The sequence below is a fragment of the Thermobia domestica genome, chromosome 11 (assembly GCF_964235325.1).
Source record: "Thermobia domestica chromosome 11, izTheDome1.hap1.1, whole genome shotgun sequence".
NCBI classification, from domain to species: Eukaryota; Metazoa; Arthropoda; class Insecta; order Zygentoma; family Lepismatidae; genus Thermobia; species Thermobia domestica.
In genome coordinates, this window is record NC_137464.1 from 155,956,052 (window position 1) to 155,976,558 (window position 20,507).

The 20,507-nt window shown below is 30.6% G+C and overlaps 1 protein-coding gene across 9 annotated transcripts in view; it reads left to right on the forward strand.

Moving 5' to 3' along the window:
- The window catches only part of tty (tweety), a 485,971-nt gene extending 472,801 nt beyond the window's left edge, over positions 1-13,170 (forward strand). For 7 of the 9 annotated variants that reach the window (XM_081731237.1, XM_081731240.1, XM_081731244.1 and 4 more), the window contains exon 11: positions 7,389-13,170. In XM_081731237.1, coding sequence (XP_081587363.1) covers positions 7,389-7,530 — 142 coding nt within the window. In that variant the 3' untranslated portion in view covers positions 7,531-13,170. Of the gene's footprint in view, positions 1-5,302; positions 5,356-7,388 lie in introns of all 9 variants that reach the window. The other 2 variants (XM_081731242.1, XM_081731245.1) reach the window with 1 other exon arrangement.
- The last annotated feature ends 7,337 nt before the right edge of the window (positions 13,171-20,507 follow it).

Consider the following 20,507-nt stretch of genomic DNA (forward strand, 5'->3'; position numbering starts at 1 on the left):
ACGGTTTGAGAATAGGAACCATTTTAGTAGTCTTGTAGATTTTGTAAGGTTCGAAGGCAAAGATTAGTCAAACGAAGTCCAAATTTCGATAATATCAAAGGCCGAAACCAATATTAACCTTAATTTCTCAGGTACAGGTTACCGACTTGCACCAAAATAGCATGAAGATCATTATAGGCATATTTAGGTGGCTTGTCAACTTTGATTGAGATTGATGGAAGCCAGAAGCCAAACTTTTGTCAAGGTAGAAGTTCAAAACCAACAAATGAATCAAGAAATGCCCCGAACATGATAACTATTATAGGAAACAGATAAGCTAGTAGATGATGATTGGTGAAGAATAGGAGGGAAGAGTAAGGGCTACGTCATAAGTGGTGAGTAAATGGCCGAAAAATTTTTGAAAAAAAAAAAAAAAGAGTTGAGATAGCAGGACCTTTTAACTATGAGCGAACATTCAACAAGTGTTTTCATCTCGCTTTGTAAATTTGAAGTATTTCATGTTGAATTATTATGCATAAACTTCGTAGGAAAATGAAACTATTTGATAATTATATAGTTTCTTTCATGGAAAGAACTTCAGGACGTGCATATAAAATGGAAATATTAGGATTGTTAAATTGTTAATTGATTAGTTACATATGCACTTAAAGAACTAAATTTGAGTACTAAACTTTAAACCTTGATGGTTTTATCATTGGAATGTAAGGAAGAAAAAAAGAAAGAGAAGAATTCACATAATATCCAATGTGTCACACCATAATCATAAATATTATGGTATATAAAGGATTAAAAGTGTATATATAAAATGTGTATGAATTAGATACTCACATCCAAGTGCATTACAAATTTGTTCAGTTACTAGCAAAACTGCATAGCTTCCTTCTGTATATTCTCTTGTCAGTAACTTCGGAGCAAGTGGTCTAGTTTAAATACATTTTTCTCTGCCGTGGAGAAAACTTAAATCTCTGTAGCTTACCGAAAAATGTATGCTGATTGGTCTGTTGGCCCTGAAGTTATTGATAGAGAATATGTAGTGAGAAGGTACATTTTTGTTTGAAGACTGAACATAATTTATAAAACCATCTTCAGTTTGATAACATTGCTCTTCCGATAAAATGTAATGTCCTATTTAACTTCAAATTTCAAAAAAAATCCTTTTATGGAAGGATACAAATAAAGCATTGTTTTGTGCCTGATTTACGTAGCACTGTAATATATATTCTTCTCTCACCAAATGTCACTGGGGAAGGGTTGCATGTTTTTGTTATTTAGTTTTGTCAAAAGTTGATTTGGCTCTGGCATGGTTACTTTTTAACAGAAAATAAATCATGCAATATTCTTCTAACCAGAATATTAATCAAAAATGAACCCTATATTTGTTTTACTCTCTCCTTAAATATTCCTATTTTTCCTATGTTGTATATCCTAAGTCCAGAGCGAGGTAGATACTTGGTTCTTACTTGTAAACACTTAGCTTTTCTTGTACTATATTCTTCATGACACAGTTAGTGCTTTTGTAGATGCTTTACTTTCACAGTAGTAGACAACAACCAAATACATCATTACATACACATGTATATACAATAGTATACATGTATATACAATAGTAGAAAAACAATAAGGATATAGGATGGTTTTCTTTGGTATATAAGCTAGTACAAACTTAAATAGACATATGCAAAAATGCATTTGCTTAAGAAGATATTTAAGGAAGTGTCACAACATACCCTTAATTTGTTCTCTCACTGTATTTTGCATAAATTACTATTTGGATTAACCCTAGATGAAATTTCTCTTGGAATTCTGTGAAACTAAGTAATTCAGTAAGTGTCAGATGAAGATCTGTCAGTGAAGCGACAGTCAATTCTATATATCAATATTACGATAAAATCATTATAAATGCGATATCATTGTCAGTTTATTAAAATAAATAAATAAAGTACCTGTCATATATATCGATAACACAGAGTATATCCATATTGATATCGAATAAACTAAATCTAGATATTTTAGAGTAAGAAAAATGTATATAATTATTCCAACATGTTTTCAGAGCCAAAAACTGAACAAAAAAAAAAAAAAAATCTTAGGTGTATCAAATAAATGTTTAGCAAATCACAAGACCTGCAACAGTTTTCAGTGTTGTAGGAAAGAAAATGATTTAACTAAAGCAACCAGAAGTTCATTTCATACTAAACTTACTGTTAGCGACGTTGCGAATAATTTTTAATTTTGTTGCACCAGTTCTATTAAGAACAGATACAGAATATACATTCTACTCTTTGTGGGTAACACCACTTGTCAGAGTATTTTGACATGATATTCTGTCTGAATCTCTAAAGTTAACCATCCTATTTTCCTCATCATATATACAAAAGTTTACATAGATAAATGTCTAGATACTAAGTTTTTTCTATGCTATGAAATTATACATTTAATTATAGGAAATAACTAAGCTAGAAACCATATGTAAATTTGTTGTGTTCCAAAAACAATGCTATAATTTGGTTTCATAATTGTAATTATTACATGATGAACTTGATGATTCTTTTGATGTAATTGCCTAATCATAATTACTTAAAATCTTGCAAAATATTTTAGTTCTTCTGATTGGTTAATAATAGCTTAAAGGATTAGGGAAAATTATTTTCATTTCGTTATTAATATGGTTTTATATCTATGTCACTGCTTCTAATATAATTAGAAATTGTATTAGACTTAAGATAAAAGTTAGTTAATTATACTACTGTGCAGTCGTGGATAAAATTTGTATTCCTAAAATATATGTATATTCATTATACATGGATAGTTTACAAATTTAATGCATTCGTCTAACCATGGCAAAGGGGGCTTTTACACAGGTCTGCAATTTTTAAAATAATAATAATAATAATAATAATAATAATAATAATAATAATAATAATAATAATAATAATAATAATAATAATAATAATAATAATAATAATAATAATAATAATAGTTTTATTTATTTATTTGTTGTCAACTGCATGGAGATTTCTTTCACAGATTATTATGTTTTGGGGTGTGCTGATCTGAAAATGACCTTCGTTTTTTCCTCATCACGTACAGTTTGCTTGCAAGATAAGGGCGCATAAAACACTGATTTGTCAAAACACAGCGTCTCATTAACACGTAAAACAGAATTATATTTGCTATTCATTAGTGATTGATAACGTTCAGTGGTCAGTCTATTGATCTGTGATTTTTTTCTTCTTCTCTTTTATACTTCTCCCGATTCTCTTCCTGTTTCCAGTATTTCCAGTTTACCACTTAAGTATCCAACATAGTCCAAATTTCCTTTTCCCTACTGTATCCATATTTCCTCAGCCGCTCGCCCTCATTGCCCTACATTTTCCCTTATTTTTATACTTCTTATCGACAGTGTAGAATTCATTGTTGATTATAAGAATGTACAATAATTTACTAATAGAGAATAGCTCACGAGGTTGTTCGTTCATCAGATGTCGAAGCTATTTACCCTAGGTTTGCAAGGAAACCTGACTTAATGGAATTCTTTCGTATTCAACATGCAAAAATCTATTCAAAATCAGAGGAAAACTTTTTTTTTTTTTTTTCGCAGACCTGGGTAATTGTTGTTATTATTTCCTGTAAGTTCTTGGAATGAAATACATGCACTCTCCATATTGTACTGGTGTACTGTAATAACTAACTCCATATTTACTTTTATCCACGACCATACGATAGTAAAATGAATACACTAACAGTATCAGTAGATAAGAAAGGACAATATTTGTCCTAAATTTATATTAGGAAGGTAAACAATAAAACCATATAGCTTAGACTATATTAGCTTACTGGTATTTCGCAACTTACATTATAGAAGAATTCCGTACAAAGTTGTTTTATCTATTTTCTTCTTGACAAGATCTGTTTTCATTTTACTTAATTTATCAACATCATTGAAAATCTATACTATACCTTTTATATATCTCTGACATTAATTTTTCATAGTTTCATATTAAGCTTTCAATAATGAAATCTGTATTATGATTCAAATGAATCTATATTATCAATCTAAAATATAGTTAGTCCTTTAGCCATTATTTTAATTAATACATGGTGTTAACGTACCTACAACTTACGCATATAAGACTTGCTTTAAACATACACTCAGGAGACTCACTGAAACAGAAAAATAACTCGCTGAAATGACAAATGTACAAAGGTAACTTCACCAAACAAATAATAATATACTTAGTCAGCAGTTTCAGTGATATAATATCTTGTTCTGGTGTTTTTGTGTTTTAAAAAAATATATTTAATAAAGCAATAAATTGAAAAAGTGTTCCACTATTTTACTTTAAAATTACGATTCTTTATATTAATTTATTTTCTGATTTCTAAGTATATTAAGACCTAACTGAGCAAACATAGGTACTAAGATAATAGTACAATCTAGAATTAAATTGATTCAGCATTCTTCTTTCATCCTAAGTAATAACATTTGTTGATAGGCACAGATAAGTTTGTATGCATAGATTTCATATGTTAATTGTGAATTCTTTTACAAAGTTTACCATAATTACTTCAAAATTGCATTTCTATACAACTTAGTGAGTTATTTACGGGCATTTTTAAATTAGTATCTGCTGGTTTTTATTTACTTTCTTTAAATATTAAGATAGAAATTTATACAATAAAAAAAAAAAAAAATGAGGATCCACGTGTGATAATTTTAGATATAGTAGATTTATCTTACACAAAATTATTCTATTAATTCATTTCGCGAAAGCCAAAATGCGAGAATTTCAATTCTACTTTCTTAGCTTTTCTTTTATTGTAATATTTTGTTAAAAAGAAATAGAATTAAGAAATAATTATCGTACTGAATGGTTGTGTAATAGTATCTCAAAGATGAAGAGAAATGTTTATGCTCGGGATATTTTTTAAGTTTCCATAGTATGAGTTTTCATTTACTAGGTGGATAAAATACGGGAATAAAGTTTGATAACATCAACATAGAATAATTACTTCATGTATCGTAAGTAATACAATACACAAACGTTTTAATGCTGTATCTTTGTGCTTAGTTATTTATTGCTAAATATAGAGAATATACAACTATTTTTTTTTTTTCCGAAGAAGAGAGGTTCCACCAAAAGGAAATAACAAAGCATATAGCCATATATTATCACTTAAAAAATCACCTTTGGATATTGATAGTTTGATTTTAGTTAGATTCATAGTACCCAAAATCAGTTTAGAAGTGAATTGTCCAGAAAGACAAAATTATTAAACCAGTGACCTCTTTTGATTTCAGGTCTAGAAGTAGCACTGTTACATTACTGCACACTACTAGCAGTGGGCTAAATGGTTAGGTCATACATAGTCTTAGATTTTGTAGTCATTTGTTTTGTTTGCTTCTATAGAAACTGATATTTGCCACAATGTTATTGCATTTTAGAAGGATAAACGCCAACTATGTTCATTTCCTTTTTCTGCAGAAGCGACAAAACTAGTTTTATTTATTTTTCTTTCTTCATTTTATTTAATTATGCCTTGTGTTAAGTTTAAAATGATAAGTGATTGTGTTTCAAAGCGAAAATATATAAATATCAATGGGAGTTTTCTATGTAGGGAGTGTGTCTTTTCTTGAAAATATGAATAGCACTTTCATAAAAGAACAGAAGTTGTACTGCAGATATAGTGTTTCGGTACACATGGTGAGACTATACGAACTGAAGTTGCATTGACGAAATGGTATTATTACAAAGTTTGTGCGCTATGGCGTTCGTGAATTGCAAAATATTTTCTTTAGTAAGCTCTACTTTTCTACAGTTAATCTATCCTTCTGACAATGATTTTACTTAGAAGAGAAAACATGAAAAATACTTTGAAAAAGCGAACTCTAAGGAACTATTTTGACATATTCTTTGCTCCTCTACATAGTTAGCAATTGAATTTGATTAATATATGTAGATATTTTGTTTTTATGATAAAATTGGTATTTGTTTACGCACTTACTTTAAAATATTGCCGAATTTCATCAAAATTTTTGTATTTTGTTATTTGGTTGTAATACTTGTTTGAAAATAATCTAACTTGGTATTCTTGACATATATTTTCTTAGTTTTCTGGCTTAAGTTCTTTCCAAAAAACACAATTTTTTAATAGTTCTGGTAATTCCTTAACTAGCGTGCTTCCATAAAATCTGTTCTTAATTTGATATGAGATAATCAAGTTTGTAGTGTGTGTATTGGAAAGCTATTACTTGTATCATATACGCATTTAGATGATTTGGATATTTTACTTAAAATTTTTTAATTCTTTATATTAAGTTATATTCTTTTGATTTCTCGTATAATATCGCAACTGATCGATAGATTTAACCCTTTTTCTGGTTGATTACTTTGAGTTAAAAAGCGACTTCAAATAATTCAAGGTGCTCTGACCTTTTTATAATTGAGTTGATATATAGGATGTAGTTTCGAATAATATTTCTATCAAGTTCCTAGCAAAGCATATATGCATAGATTCGTCTAATAATCCCTTCAATGTATACCATTTAAGGTGATTTTTATACTTAGTTCTGCTGTACACTTAAAAATATCCTGATGTATAGTCGTATGTAATAATCATATTAAGACAGGTAAACAGTATTATCAAGTTCGTGAACATATAATATTTCTTCCTATACTAGTGATAAATATATAAATATCTGATCCTGGAACCTTGCCATAGATTATGAAAAAAGATATTTAATGATTGAATTAAATACAGTAATCGAAATAAATACGAGATCTACCGTCTCGTAATTGTATGAAATTCAAAATTACATTATTTTATACTTATACTTTGTTAAACTTTAACAAATTACATATTGTGAATATTTGAAAAAATGTTTTTAAATTTAAGTCTTGGTTATGAAAGCCTCTCTTATATACTTATAGTATATTAATAGAAAATTAAATTGATTCAGATTTCTGTTTCAGCTTTCAGATGTTTACAGTAGCGTAAACAGCAAAAAAGCTTGTAGCATATAATGGTTCACTTTTATTTGGAGTGCTTACAGAGCTTAAATGTGAAACTTAATGTTTAAGTGAAAGCTTGTTTGAAGTTAATTTAAGTTAAATAGACTTTATCTCGAGCTCTTCTGCCTAAGCTTATATATTCCAAATTTCTGCGACTTAATTTTGCTATTGAGAAATCTCATAGTAATAATATATATATATATATATTGTTGTTACAAATAAATTTAGTCTTTTGCAGCTTAAGCTTTTCTGGCTTCATACAATTGCTGGTAGCATATTACTTTGGTTTTAGATTAGGAATTGAAATAATTAGAAATGAAAGTGTTTCGCCTTCCTCACTGAAATGTTCATGTTAGTTTTTCCTTCTTCCTTCAGAAATGGCCGCACCCCCAGAGAGGAAAAGCCCCATCACACCAGCCATGGGGACGGATCTACCGCAATGCTTGGACCCAACAATGGGCAGTACCCGACTCTGAGCAAGCAGTGTAAAACGTTAGAATCATCTGATTTCTACTGAGAAACCCCTCGGCCTCAGTATCAGGTCAGCGAACTGTGATGGCTTTGCTGAAGAAATAGAAAAATTACGATGGGTAGTAATTTTTTACTCATCCTGTGGATTTTTTTTTTTTTTTTTAAAGTAGCTGGGCTGATCTGATAATGGCTAATTAATGACCCTAATCTCTGCCTGTCTTCAAATGTATTAGGTACAGGATCAGAAACTTTCTACCACGAGACAAGTACGTGTGAAGTAATTGCTGGTAGGTGTAGAAACAAGCAGAAAAGGGGCTATTTGTATATGAAGAATAGATGGAAAGCCTTTGCAGCGTGTCTAGGTATTAATTTGGTGTAGCTAAAGTAATATTCTCTTTTTAAACTACTGAAGTATAATGACAAAGATAGAAGAAAGTGTGTACCAAAGAACAACTTGCATTTCAATTTTTGTATGTATAAGTGCTAGAAAATGTTAGAGAAAATAAAACGTAAGAAAAGAACAGCAAAGAAGAAAAAAAAACAGTCGATCTTTTTTTTTTTTCCTTTTGTAAAACTGAAAAGTAAGCAATTTTCCTAAAGAGAGCTCAGCGGAATACAAGCAATAGTTACTTTGGGTCAATACAGTGCTGCTGTCAAATAACAATAGAAGAATGGGCATATTGCAAGTTACTTGCTCAACCGAAACACGAAAAAGCGAAAAGAAATTTGTCAGTGCTCGGATGATGCAGCAAGATCAACAGAAAGCTGCAAAGGCCAAAGAAAGAAAAAAAAAATGCAACATTCTTATACAAATATGGGCAATAAGTGTAAATGAACATATGCCAGCTGTAGATCACAGGTGAGTATGTGGTCAGAAGCCTAACTGAGGTCGAGACATTATTCATTATCCTTCTTGAACCTTTAATATACAGAACAAAAAAATAATTCAATGGAGACCAATTTAATGAATGTACACAAATAAACAATTTTTAGTAATTAGCGAAACAAAAGAAACGTATGTAAATATATTGTAATATTTCCTTCCCCTTTTTTGTTTTTAGTGTATTGTGTGAATGTATATAATTATGTACACGTATAATATATATATATATTTCTTATTTATCAGTTGTATAAAGACAAGAACATTTTCAAGGAGATTTTGGTATTTGTGGTGGACTTCCCTATATATTTTAAGAAATCACGCCATTTTTTTAAAGAAGAAATTTTTTTATTTTATACAATTCATAAAATTTTCTTTGAAACTAACGAAGTTAATGATGATAATTATGTATTTCATGTAACTGATAGACTCTTTAATGATGTTTGAAGTGCTTGAACAAGAAGCAAGGAGATGGAGTGATATCAGTAGTTCGATATAAAATTACTGTTTCAAAGTGTCTTTTCTGTTAAATTCACCAAAATACTTTAATATCAAAGTTGATGTAATTAGTTGTATCAGTTAAATTAATAATATTGTGAAGGTCAGTTTGAATCAGACCGTTTTAATTATGTATTATATCACTTCAGCAAAATACTACACTTAGAATTTATGTTAATAATCACTGTGATAATAGCGAGGACAAAACGAAGACATACACCTTAAGAATTAAGGATGCAGATAACCAAGGCTTGTAAATAGCTTTAATACAACTAGCATTGCTTAAAATTCTTGTGTATTATTTATTTACTGAAACAAAAGTATCTCATGAGGGGCACGGTGACTTAGTGGTAAAGAGCTTACCTCTGATACATGGGGCCCTTGGTTCGATCCTTGGCCAAGTAAATTTGTGAAGGACAACATCGTGTCCGTGGGTTTTCTCGGGGTATTCTCCTTTTCTCCCACATTCTCATTCCGCCAATTTTTCCATCATCATTCACTTTCCTTAATCATCGTCTCCCATAGCCTAAAGGGCATAATCGCTGAACGTTAAACTCAAATATTTCATTTCAAAAGTATCTCATCTTTACTGTACAAAATCGAGAAAGTAGCAGGTGGGAAATTTAACGAATGTTCATGACTATTAGTTTAGAAAAGCTTTTAAAAAATACATTCGTGTTGATTTACACTGTTCCTTCAGCTATAATTTGGGAAATCTACGTAACGTTACGTTATGTCAAGGATAACTAGACTTCACACAATAAGAAAGAAACAGATCAATATACTAAAAGGAAGTCCCATTCGGTACTGGGAGTATTTGCCCTTCGGCGCACGAGGTGGATAGAATGTATTTTATTTTTCAAGGGAATGGTTATAGCTGTCAAGGAGTTAAAGCCAAACTTCTCCAGTAGTTGTTAAGGGCATTACTATGGTTCGCTTTGAGATCAACTTTATATGAAAGGTAGTTTTCAGTAGGAGGATGAGAACTTTACACTGGTTCGTTTGATTCTGTGTATTTTGTGTGCGCACAGGAGGTCACCTTAAGAGCTCAGTAAAAATAAAATATTGTTCTTTCTTTGACCGCAAATAATGCACGCATAAGTTCAGAGTACATTTGTAGCTAACAGTCTTTGGTTTTTTAAAAAAGCTGCTTTATTTATTACCTCACTATAAATATGTTATACACAGGCGTGTTCTGTCCGAGTATTTCATGAAACAACATTAAGTAATTAGGATTGTATATTTCTAACGTACAAAAGTTGTTTTAATGTATACTATTTTAATTTTCTGATAATTGTTTAAAAAAAAAAACGATATCAAGAAACACTGTTTTATGAAGTAATTTTTGTTCAAAACATTATTTTTCAATTATGGAACTCAGCTCTTGAATGTTTCTATCATTAGTTCGTGAGATTGCACACAGGAGAACTACGCAGCCTGGTATGTACAGTCCGCAGCAAAAAACATGCAACATGAGCATGCAAGTTTATTGTGAAACTACGCCTAACAGCGCAGGGAATCAACATAACGTCTAAGTGGCACGAATCACGCCAGGAGAAACCTCGGTGTCCTCCCCTGCACATTTATTTTGGAACAAAAGACTTCGTCGTTTCACAATAAACTTACATAGTCATGTTGCAGGTTTTTTGCTGCGGACTGTACAACTCATAGAAATTAAACATATTCATCATATTACAAAAAAAAAAAAAAAATCCGTCAGGCTTTATTCTTAAAGCTTCGTTTACAATAAGTAATTTTTGTACTTCAGTTTATGTCATTTATACTATTCCATCTCATTCGTTTCATGTTCAAGCACTGATGTTTATGATACAAAGAAACCTCTAGTCAGACTGTATATTTTGTCTTTCTTATTTCATATATTGATGCACAAGGAAGCAAAATTCTTAGAACATTTACAGCTACGAATGTTTTCTTCACATTGAAAGTAATAAACACTACCATTATCACCTTCTTGAGAAGCACAAAACTGAGTATTAATCAATGATGAAAACTATAATTCACAAGTAGCAAGTAACCATTATATCTATACTGAAATGTTCTGTCAGGTACACATTGTGAAAATGATTTGTTAAAAAAGAAAACTGTAAGTTTTACATCTTTGTATTACAAGCTATCTCTGCCGATTATAAGTTCAGAGCTTCTCCAATCAGCCAGCTTCATTAGGTTATCAAAGAGTGAAAAATGATCGGAAAATAATTTAAGTAAACATAAATAACCATAAATTTAGTGATGATTTAAAAAATACGGCTGAAATTGAGGTATTAAATATGAATCAATATCTCAACTTCGTTCGCTTAAGTTATCAATTAAATTCTAAATTCAGACCTATTTTTTTAAAAAAATAAAAAAATTACAAATTACAATATAAGATATTTACTTTGGTTTCAAAACTTCTTAGTTTGAAAACTTAGGAAATAAGGAAGTAAAAAAGAACAAATATAAAGTTTAGCATAATTTACCAAGTTTTCACTTTTTGCTGTTAGCAACTTTAGTTTCATAATACTTTTGTTTTCAATCATTAATTAAAGAAAAAATAATTCAGCAACGGTTCAGTTACATAATGTGAAACTTGTTAAGAATGAGCGAGGAACTTGTTGCCATTGACAGAATCTTAAGGCAGGAAAAGACAGCTAAGGTCGTACATTGCATACGGAAATGTTTCAACACAGTTACTTTGCAGAGATACAGGTATTCCAATTGTACTGCATTTCCTTTGCAGTAAAGGTAACCACAACAATAGATCATTAGTTACACTACAAGTATATGGGAAAGCATCCCATGTTAACGAAGTCCAAGATAACCCATTTAGTGGGTAGGTACATGTAGTAGTGTTTGTGCTTTTATTATTTTTGAGAAAACATCAGCCAGTTAAAGCCATTGAAAAACTCCTATATCCTCCCTCCAACTTAGGTCTTAATTTATAATTTAAACTAAAATTTAAACAGGTCAAGTGCTTAAATAAAGCTGATAAAATTCATAAATATGAAATAAAATGTTGATAAAGATCAAACTTCTTTTATATTTAAAATGTATTGCAGGAACCTGAAATATTGAATGTTTATAGGGTAACAATTTACGAAATGTAGCGAAAATGTAAAATTGTTTCGCATATGTAAAATGGAAGATGGCAGAACATTTGTTATAATTGAAGATATATTCAGAATAACATCGCAGTTGAGGATCAGTAGTTGAATATAATAGCCTTTGTCTGTTGGATATGTTTTTCAAATCATTTATTTAAGTATCCATACAGGAGTAATACTTGTAATACATAAAGTACATATGGACAGCATTATTTATGGTTCTTGTTGTGTTTCAGTATAAAGTTATACTGTGAATTCCTTTATATAGTATATATATGTGTACAAAGTGATAATCTTTGAGTAAGCAATCGGGTAGTATGCGTGCTTTCTATGAGCATACTTTCGGGTTTAGTCTTGGTTGGAGTACATTGGAAGATGTGGTTCGATATTCACATTTAAAAAAGCAGGTTCCGTTCTCATATGCGTTCATTAATGAAAAATGAGACAAATAAACTAGCTTATACATTGAATCGAAATAAAAAAACAGTGTATACTATTTGTAAAGATTTTATATATATACAGTGAAATATATATATATATATATATATATATATATATATATATATATATATATATATATATAATTTCACTGTGCACATATACGAGTATAAACGAAGGGCAGTGGTCGGGTGGTCGGCTAAACGAAGTGGCCAGCACGTCCGCTTACACTATCCTGTTGTTGATATTTAACATCGGAGACTGTTTTCTCTTAAATCAAGTAATTTCTCAGTTGCTTCACGTTATGTTGAAAGTTCATACAAAATAAAGTTGATATTTGCATTAAATGATCAACACAGTTCTGAAAATTAGATCAATTATTAATAGTTACCCTAAATTGATATGCAGAGTGCATGGTAATGTAAGGTTCGGTCTCGTTCATAATAATAACTTCTGTATGAAAACGAAGTGAAAAGTAAAACCATTTATACTATGTATTCAACATTAATAAAAGTTTTATTGTGAAACAAGCATATTTGAGGTCATATGGATTGTATGGTGACGTATAATACAGTCATCAGCCGTAGGAATCAAAGTAATTTTTAGTCGGAATTATGCTTAGAAAGTTCAAATAAATATTAAATCTCTAAACTCGGTATCTGCTTTGTGAATCTCTTAATAGAAAGCAGGTCTAGAGACAGATGAAATAAAAATATTCCTCGCTGCGATTTTATTTATGAATATACTTTACAAATACATATATTTTTTAAAAATACTGATTTTGTTTATATTATTAATAGAATCTTAAAATCTGTTACTTTTGTTCGTCACATATTATTCACTTTTAATGTTGTTAGGTACGCTATATCTTAAAATGAAGTTCTGTAAACTGTGTGAATATGGTTCCAAACAACGAATCAGTTATGTTAGTACATATACTGTACGTTTTTCTGTTAGTCAAAAATTTCACCTGTTGTGTATAAGAAAGGAAGAACAAAAAAGTACCAGTAACATTAGTTTTCCAAGATCGTACGGTTGTAAAAATTTATACTTACATGTACAAGAGTGAACATACACACATGTAACTTAAAGGCTTGTATTGTCTTATATATACAGACAAAGAAATAACATCATCTATCACACTCAGGACATTGTGCACAAAACTAGCTTTTTGTCACTGCAGATATTGTACAAGATACAGCATGAAATGACAAGTGCTGTGATCCATTTTGTTATTTAAAAATTCAATATTAAAAACGCACTATATAATTTAGTTTCATATTTACAAAATCCAGCAAAAGCATATTTGATGGTAAGTGTGCATATGTATTTTATACGAACCCAAACAAATTTATAACTACACTAGTAAACACCTACCGTATCATAACCTTGTACTAGTTGTGTTGGACAAAGTTTGATTGCCTTTATAATAATGTATGTATTTTGAAAAGAAAACCTAACGTTGTCTGACTGACACAAGATTCGAGAAATTTGTACTCTATTCGATATAATAGTGTGAATGTGTTTCGGTCTATTTGCTCCATGTATGTTGATACATAATATCTGTACTGACTTCGATTTATTGTGACATATTGAGTAACAGCAACAATGCCTTTTTCTCAACAGTAATGGTACAAATACATTGTTAAAGTTAGATAATTTAATATTGATAATTCCATATGACTAAAGAATATAAACAAAAGAGTGAGCATACTTACATATAATTTGGAAAAATGCTTGCATTGTCTTATACATTCCACTAAAGCAGGGCATATAGAAAATCATTTTGCAAGCCAACTGCTGGGACCAATGCCCCTATTTACCTATTTACCAATTGAAATGACGAATAACAAGGTTATGAACAATGTACAACTGAGTTCGTTTATGGTGATGTAATAGCACGAACAAAATATTTCTATTTAATTCAGAAATATTGAATGTAACATTACAAAAAATAAATTAATTGTTTCTTGTTCGTAGACCCGTCGTTTCTTAAAATTGTGATTTGATTTTCTAAGTAGCCTGAAGTCTTTATATTTTGCATAAATCCTCATATTTTAATTCAGTCTATTTGTAGTTGACTGACTGTTTTACATTTTTCAAAGTTTGTACCTGCAATATTCAGTTCTGTTATATGTCTGGAACCGACAGATAGAATTTTTTGTTTTCTGGATTATTCCTTCTACTATTCCTTCTATTATTCCTTCTAATTGTTATCTTCTATTCATTTATTTGATATGAATGACAGAATGACATTTCTAGCACGCAACTTATATAATTGATCCATAATTTAAAATTTCATTTAATTCCTCGTCATATTTTCTTTTATAAAATTTTCCTTGATAGTTTATCTATTCATGTACTTATAATAATGCTACAGGATTTATCTCTTAGTTATGTAGTTGCCAGCAAAATCTCATACTCACCCAATACATGTTTTTTACCAATTAGTAAAAGCAAATGGATTTATTTTAGCACAGTTTTATTTGACTATAGTAAACAGTATTTTTTCTGCCAGTGAGCCAGAGCCGTACTCAATTGTGTCAATCTATTCCGAAATTATTAATGCAAGAACACCGATAAGGTGGCTATGTACTTTTGCTGCTGAATTACCTTCAGTTTAAAATTATAGACGCATGAGAAGGTGATTCAAATTAACAAAAAATTGGTCATTTACCAATATATTTCCCCATGGGAAAACTAGATATTCTCCAAATTATCGGAACAACAAGCTAGTTCCGTCTTCAGTGGTAAGGTAACAAGGACAAAAATAGATTAGAGAAATTGGGAAGTTTATGGTATGGGAAAAGGAATACATATCAGCAAAATAAATATAACAAAAGAAATGGGTACTAAAAACAGTGATTTCAATTATATTGTGAAAAATAGTCTTTACGTTAAACAACATACTGCTAATGTAACTTTGCTTGCATCCATAGACGTTGTTGACATATATCTGTCTATACCGTTGGAACTTACTATCAATAGCACACATTCCTGGTTATTACAAAATGATACATCTGCGTATGAAACCTATTTTCTATTAAACTGATTTGAGGTCTGTTTAATAACCAATGTATTTCAATTTGAAAACCATTACTTTTCCCAGAATGACGGTCTAGCCACGAGGAGCACACTGTCTTCGGTACTGTCCAACATTGTTTTAAACCAGATAGAAACGTCTATTATATCAGGATACATTTAAGTATAGAAGATATTATTGTTATGCCGTTGACACTTTACTATTTGTATGTGATGAAAATACTCTTTTACAAATATTTGAACAGTTCAATAGTCAACATCCTAGGCTGAAGTTCACTATCGAGCGTGAAACTGATAACTGTCTTCCTTTTTTAGATTTACTGATTAGCCGATCAAACAATAAATTTATAACAAAAGTATATAACAAAACCCAATGCAGGCACTACGTACATACATCAACAGTTAGTCCATCCGTCACTGTACAACGCCAATTTCTTTCGTAGGGCATTATTAATTTGTGATTGTCTAAGTAATCTCAGTGATGAAACACAGTTTTTATATCAAATAGGACAAAAGAACAGTTATAAGTTGCGTAACTTACAAAAATGGTTTAAACATGTAGACCGGTGCAATTCCCTATTTAAAAAAAAAGAAAAAAAAAATATTGACAAAGAAGCAAGAACTTGAATAGGAATTCCTTACTTTCCACAATTATCGACAAAAATTCAACGTGTTCTTGCCAAACATAATATGTCTGCTTCCAGTATTCCCCCGAAAAGTTTAGAACATCTCACCGGCTTTAAAAGTTATTTCGTTGTTCCACTAAATCAGTCAGACATTTATCGTGCTCAGTGTGAATGTGATTCTTCATATATAGGTCAAACCAAACGCAAACCCGAATTGAAGAACACATTAGACCAACTAAAAAGTCACAAGAAGAGGGTATGTCGGAATTATTACTTCACCTAAAACAACATACACAAAATGTAAAATAGGTTAATGTGGTATGTTCTTTAAAAAATAATCATTCTTTATTCATAAATATAAATTGGCTTTAAATCTGGATTTTGACAATATTAATAAAATCTGGTTTCCTATCTTTGGTGTGTACTTTGGATCTGGCACCAATGACGTAGCATAGACACCGCGCTTCTTCCAACTCAATTTTTTCTTTCTTTCGCCCACTGTGCTCTGCTCATCGTTTTTAGTATCTCTTACGTTATATTTATTTTGGTGGTAACTATTCCTTTTCCCATACTATATTTCTCTCATCCATTTTTATCCTGTCACTTTACCACTGAACTCCATTTTTATCCTTGTTACTAGCTTGTTCCGATACGTTTGGAGAATATTTAGTTTTCCCACGGGAGGATATATTGGTAAGTAACCATTTTTTGTTAATACCTTCTGTTTACTTACATTCTTCTTCGTACTAAATGCGTTTTTCTCATGTTTGGTAGTCTTCGTTACTGTCGGTTTCAAATGTAAAGTTTTACATTTTGTCCTTTTCTTTTATTCATTTGTGCGTCAGTGATCAAACCACATGACTCAGAGTTATCTTGCTCTTAGCACAAGTTCATACAACAGTTATCTATAATGCTTAAGCAACATAAAATAGTTATAAATTCAAATTGATAACAAAATGTTTCTTTCTGCATGATCTAGAATTTTGTTAGAGACCATACATCTTTTGACAATATAGAATAATATTAAAGAATTGTTTGTGTGCTATTACATTTGCTTTATGATAAAATCACATAGGTTCTTAAAAATACAAAACATGACTATATATATTAATATATATGAAATGAAGAAAACAAATGTGCCAAGATCGAGCTACTTTTCTTATTGAAGAAATTGTTCTCAGTAACATAAACACTCGATAGCATAATGTTGTTAGCGTTTCCGTTTTACTAGAAAATTACACATAAAACTCAACATCAATGAAAAAGTATATAAAATGAACACGCAATGAATGTGTGGATGAATGTTTGTGTCTAGATGTGTGTCTTTAGAATGAAATTTTAAAAGAAACAAATATATATATATATATATGCATAAATTTATCCCAGTACTTATATATCTATAGACAGCACATCTTACATTTTGTATATCCAGTACATTATGTATGTAACCATTACTTCGATATTTGAAAAAAAAAAATGTAAGGAATTTGTTGTAAAATGAACTTTCCTTCACGTGGGGGAAATAGTTTTAGAAAAAATGAAGTTTCATATTGAGAAACGTAAAAAGAATATATATAGCCTTTCAGAACTTTTCATCACTTGAAAGGCTTGTTTCTGTCACTTTGTGATTAGTTAGTGAGAGTTTCCGGGAATAGATTTTTTTGTTTGTGTGTGTGTGTATGAAAGAGAGAGAGAGAAAGCCTTTTTTAAAAGTCAGGAGAATTGAAATATGCTCAGTTATTAATACTGCATGCGTTTTAAGCAATCTCGCAGTCGAAATAACAGTACGGAAGAAATACTTCCTTCTTTTTCTTCCGAAGCAAGTGGCAACACTGTTCTGAATGACAATAAGAAGCACTGTAAGGAAATTATGACTTACATTGGTGTATATTGCGAGTACTTTACAAGAATTTGTGGTTTGATTTTATTTAGTAAGACATTTCCCTAAAACTGAGTGGTACATCGCACATTAGCGCTGTTAGCATAATGTGGTCAATGTATTTGTAAAATCATCGCAACTCCAGTATACGATTTTTTTTAACTTTTAACCGTTTATTATGTGCCGAAGTTTTGAGGTACTGTTTTCGTAAAAATGTCTTATATTGGAGGAAATGCATGAATAATTTTATTCTGTTGTAACTGATAAAGTCAACTTGAGACTGTGTTGTCAGAGCCACTAAATTTATTAAGCTTTAGATATCATGGAACTTGTCTCTGTAGGCCATCTTTTGTTACAAAACTACCCACGTTGAGTAAATTTTAATTCTTACTGCTTCAGTAGTTGCCTGTATTCTGAAAGGAACGCAAGTATTTTGATGTGCAATTTTTAATTTCTCTGTATATTGTTAAATGAGTTTCATCTTCCGTGTAGCATGTTAGCCTTCTTTTCATATATTTTTGAATTTCGATTACATACTATTTCGCGTTGTTTTGGATCATGAGGACAAGTCTACAGCTACTTGAATATACAAGTAGTGATGAACTTGTAGAAATACTTGCAGGTACAAGAAGACCGATTTGACTAGGTGTAGAAGTCCCATTCGGAGTCGATAGGTGCTTTCGATCCCAGCTCGCGCCGTGTGGACTTCGTGGTGGACAAACACCGTGCTCGTGGGTTTTCTCGGGGTTCTCCCGTTTCCTCCCACTTTCTTCATTTTACCATTTCATTCATCTCTCATCATCACCGTATCCTTTAGCCTAACCGGCATAACCGTGGGACGTAAAACTTAAAGATTTCATTTCATTTTCGATAGGTGCTATGCACTATTATTAAATAACTCGATTACAAATTTCATAAGATCAGAAGTTGAGACCACGCCATTTAAACTAAACGCGTAGGTGTGTCAGACTACGCAAGTCAGCAAAAAATATGAATTGATCAAACTATAAAGTGCATAGATGGCCAGCGTTACCTACAAATCAGAATTATCATAAGGACAGTCATGAATGAATTTCATCATATTTAGGTGATAATTCAAAGAGATAAGTAGTATATGATTATCTTTTCTATTTTCCTTTTATTAAACAACCTCGTGAGGATTTCAGATTCATTTCTTAATTCAGAAACTGTATTGGAGTTACGATGTTTTGTAGCTACAGTGATCTCATACATTTCATCATTTGTTTAGCACAAAAACGAATGTTTTTAGTTCGTAAACGGAATTGGTAAGGAAAATTTAAATATCCCACAGTGGCACTGAATAATGTAGTGTTTTTATGTATATATAACTTATTTTTCCGAGCTGAAGTATATTAAAATACACTTTAGTATAACATAAATATCCAAAATGCTCACACAGCACAATTCGTATGAATCTTGACAGAATATTTTTAAATAAAGAGAAAGACGTTCGGATATATTGCTAGTTCATTGTTCAACAGACGGACAAAGATATGTTCATCTAATGCAGAAGATCAAATCCCTTTCGGGTACTATGTTTAAGTTCCATTTTCATGTTTGATCGCCTACCCCAAGTCTTCTCTTGGAAGGGGGTTCGGCAATAACTTCGGGGCAAATGGACAAATTTGAGTAGAACTTTTTGATACGTTCTATGTATATTAAATTAATTAAATCAATCCTTTCGTGCTGGAAGTAATTAGAAAGGAACATTTGTTTAATGGAAACTATACACATCCTGTTAAATAACGGGATATTATTTAAAGATAGCATTTTTCGTGTGTTTTCTTAGATAATAAATATTTGCTTTGACACCCTTGTATAACATGTGCATCTATTATGTTATGTACTTTCCGCGACTTTAAGATGTCTTCACATATCCTAGCTTAACACCAACTTCAGAACTCCATCGGATATATATATATATATATATATATATATATATATATATATATATATATATATATATATATATATATATATATATATATATATATATATATACTGCATAGATATGAAAAATCACAATCAGAAGTACATGATTGAAATCCAACCAAGAATATTTGTTAAATAAGAACCTTTGAAAGAGAAAACCACCCTAAACCACTATAATTTACTGGTAAAATTACACTGTAAGCCCAACTGAATAATTAGAATATCACCAACAAAATAAGCGGCATTATCGTTGCATAATTGAAGAATATTATCTGTTAGTAGAAGTACGATATCAACTGATAATGATAATAAAGGTATCAAAACGTCCACTTCTTCTCACGAGCTGTACAAGATCTATAAACTAAAGACAGCACTAATTTGTTTAAAGAGAGTACAGTGTCAACAAACCACAGCTCAATACCAGATTAAGAATAAATTAGGAAAAAATGCTGTACTGGAAAAAAAGAAGTACCTGCCACTGTGGGGACGATGAGAAAGTTGTAAATGTTTATATATAAAGAAACCGTGACACTTTGTACAATGGTATATACAATGCCAAAATTTATGTAATGGCAAACAAAGGTGTTATATATATTTTTTCCC